Below are 1323 nucleotides of genomic sequence, written 5' to 3'. Positions count from 1 at the left end.
TGCCTTGCGCCCCCTGAATCCTAGCTCCAGCCTCATCGTAGAGACCTTTGATGGTGTTGCATTTTTTCCTCGTGGATGCTTTCCGGTGGAAGAACCTTGAGTTTTTATCTCCACACTTCATCCAAGTAACCCGACTCCTCTAACACCAATACATCTCATCCTTCTCCAAGAGAGCATCAAGTTGGCGTTCTTCCTTGCGGATATCCTCAAAATTCATTCCCGATTAGAGTTACTCACCATAAGGAATATCTCTTTCTGCTCCTCAATCCTTCCCTTCAAACCCCTCCGTTTCGCCAGCCCCCAATGTGTAAGGTTGTTTCGGCAAAGCTGGAGGGAGGACTCCAATCTCTCGCTGGCCGGACCGTCTCTCGCCCCCTCCCAAGCCCTCCGGATCTTCTCAGCACACTCTTCCTCTTGGCACCAAGCTTCCTCAAAGAAAAATCGGCGTGGCCCCTTCTCAATGAGCCTTCCCGAGCATCTCGAAGTAGTAAGAAGGAGTGGTCTATGGTCCGATCCCGAAAACTCCAAATGGCGAACTTGAGCGTCGAGGAACATGTTAGACCAATCCAGGTTCATGAGACAGCGGTCGAGCCGGCCCTTGCTGCTGCCCGGCTTGTCACTACGTCTCCATGTAAAGATATCACCCTCAAAACCCAAGTCCAAGAGATCGCAGTCTTCCATCATCAAACGAAAATCTTTCATCAGCCCCGGACCACGAGTACGTCCTCCACTTAACTCCATATTGGAGGCCACCTCGTTCAGGTCACCCCCCACGAGCCAAGGTAGGGACCCTCCCGGTCGAAGTCTCCGGACTAGGTTTCACGAGCATTTCCTTTCGGAGGCAATCAGATCGCCGTAAAGACCCAGGAAGTTCCAACATCTCCCATCATCTTCCGAGATGACCCCCGCAACGTGATATCTCGAATAAGACTGCACCGCGAAACCAATCGAATCTCGCTAGAGAACCATAAGGCCACCGCTCCTTCCAACACAATCCACAGTAAAACAATTTTCAAACCCCAAGTAATCACGAACCCTCTCAGCCGTACTCTTCCTCAATTTCGTTTCCGATAAGAAAATTAAATCGGGCTTGATTGAGTGAGAGTGCGACTGGAGGGCTCTCCTCGTCCGGGGACTGCCAAGTCCCTGGACGTTCCATAAAACGCCAATCATTGCGATCGGCGGCCCTCCATACCGAGGGGCGCCGCTTTGGAATCAAGAGGGATCGCGACCAAATCCCGAGCGTTGGAAACGATCGTGGTCGAGTTGAGTTTTAAAGCATGAGTATAATCCCCCTGCAGTGGCTTCGAAGGGTCCGCAGGA

At 52.0% G+C, this 1323-nt stretch overlaps 1 protein-coding gene across 1 annotated transcript; it reads right to left on the bottom strand.

Moving 5' to 3' along the window:
• Positions 1-213: 213 nt before the first annotated feature.
• On the bottom strand, positions 214-741 carry LOC149402490 (uncharacterized). The gene has a single exon (XM_089608401.1). The coding sequence runs from the start codon at positions 739-741 to the stop codon at positions 214-216; it is 528 nt and encodes a 175-aa protein (XP_089464527.1).
• Positions 742-1323: the final 582 nt, after the last annotated feature.

This window comes from Urtica dioica, chromosome 3 (assembly GCF_054948205.1).
Source record: "Urtica dioica subsp. dioica isolate 48M chromosome 3, U.dioica_male_clone48M_v1_H2, whole genome shotgun sequence".
NCBI lineage: Eukaryota > Viridiplantae > Streptophyta > Magnoliopsida > Rosales > Urticaceae > Urtica > Urtica dioica.
Note: the sequence above shows the minus strand (reverse complement) of the source record. Positions and strands in the feature narration are given on the sequence as shown.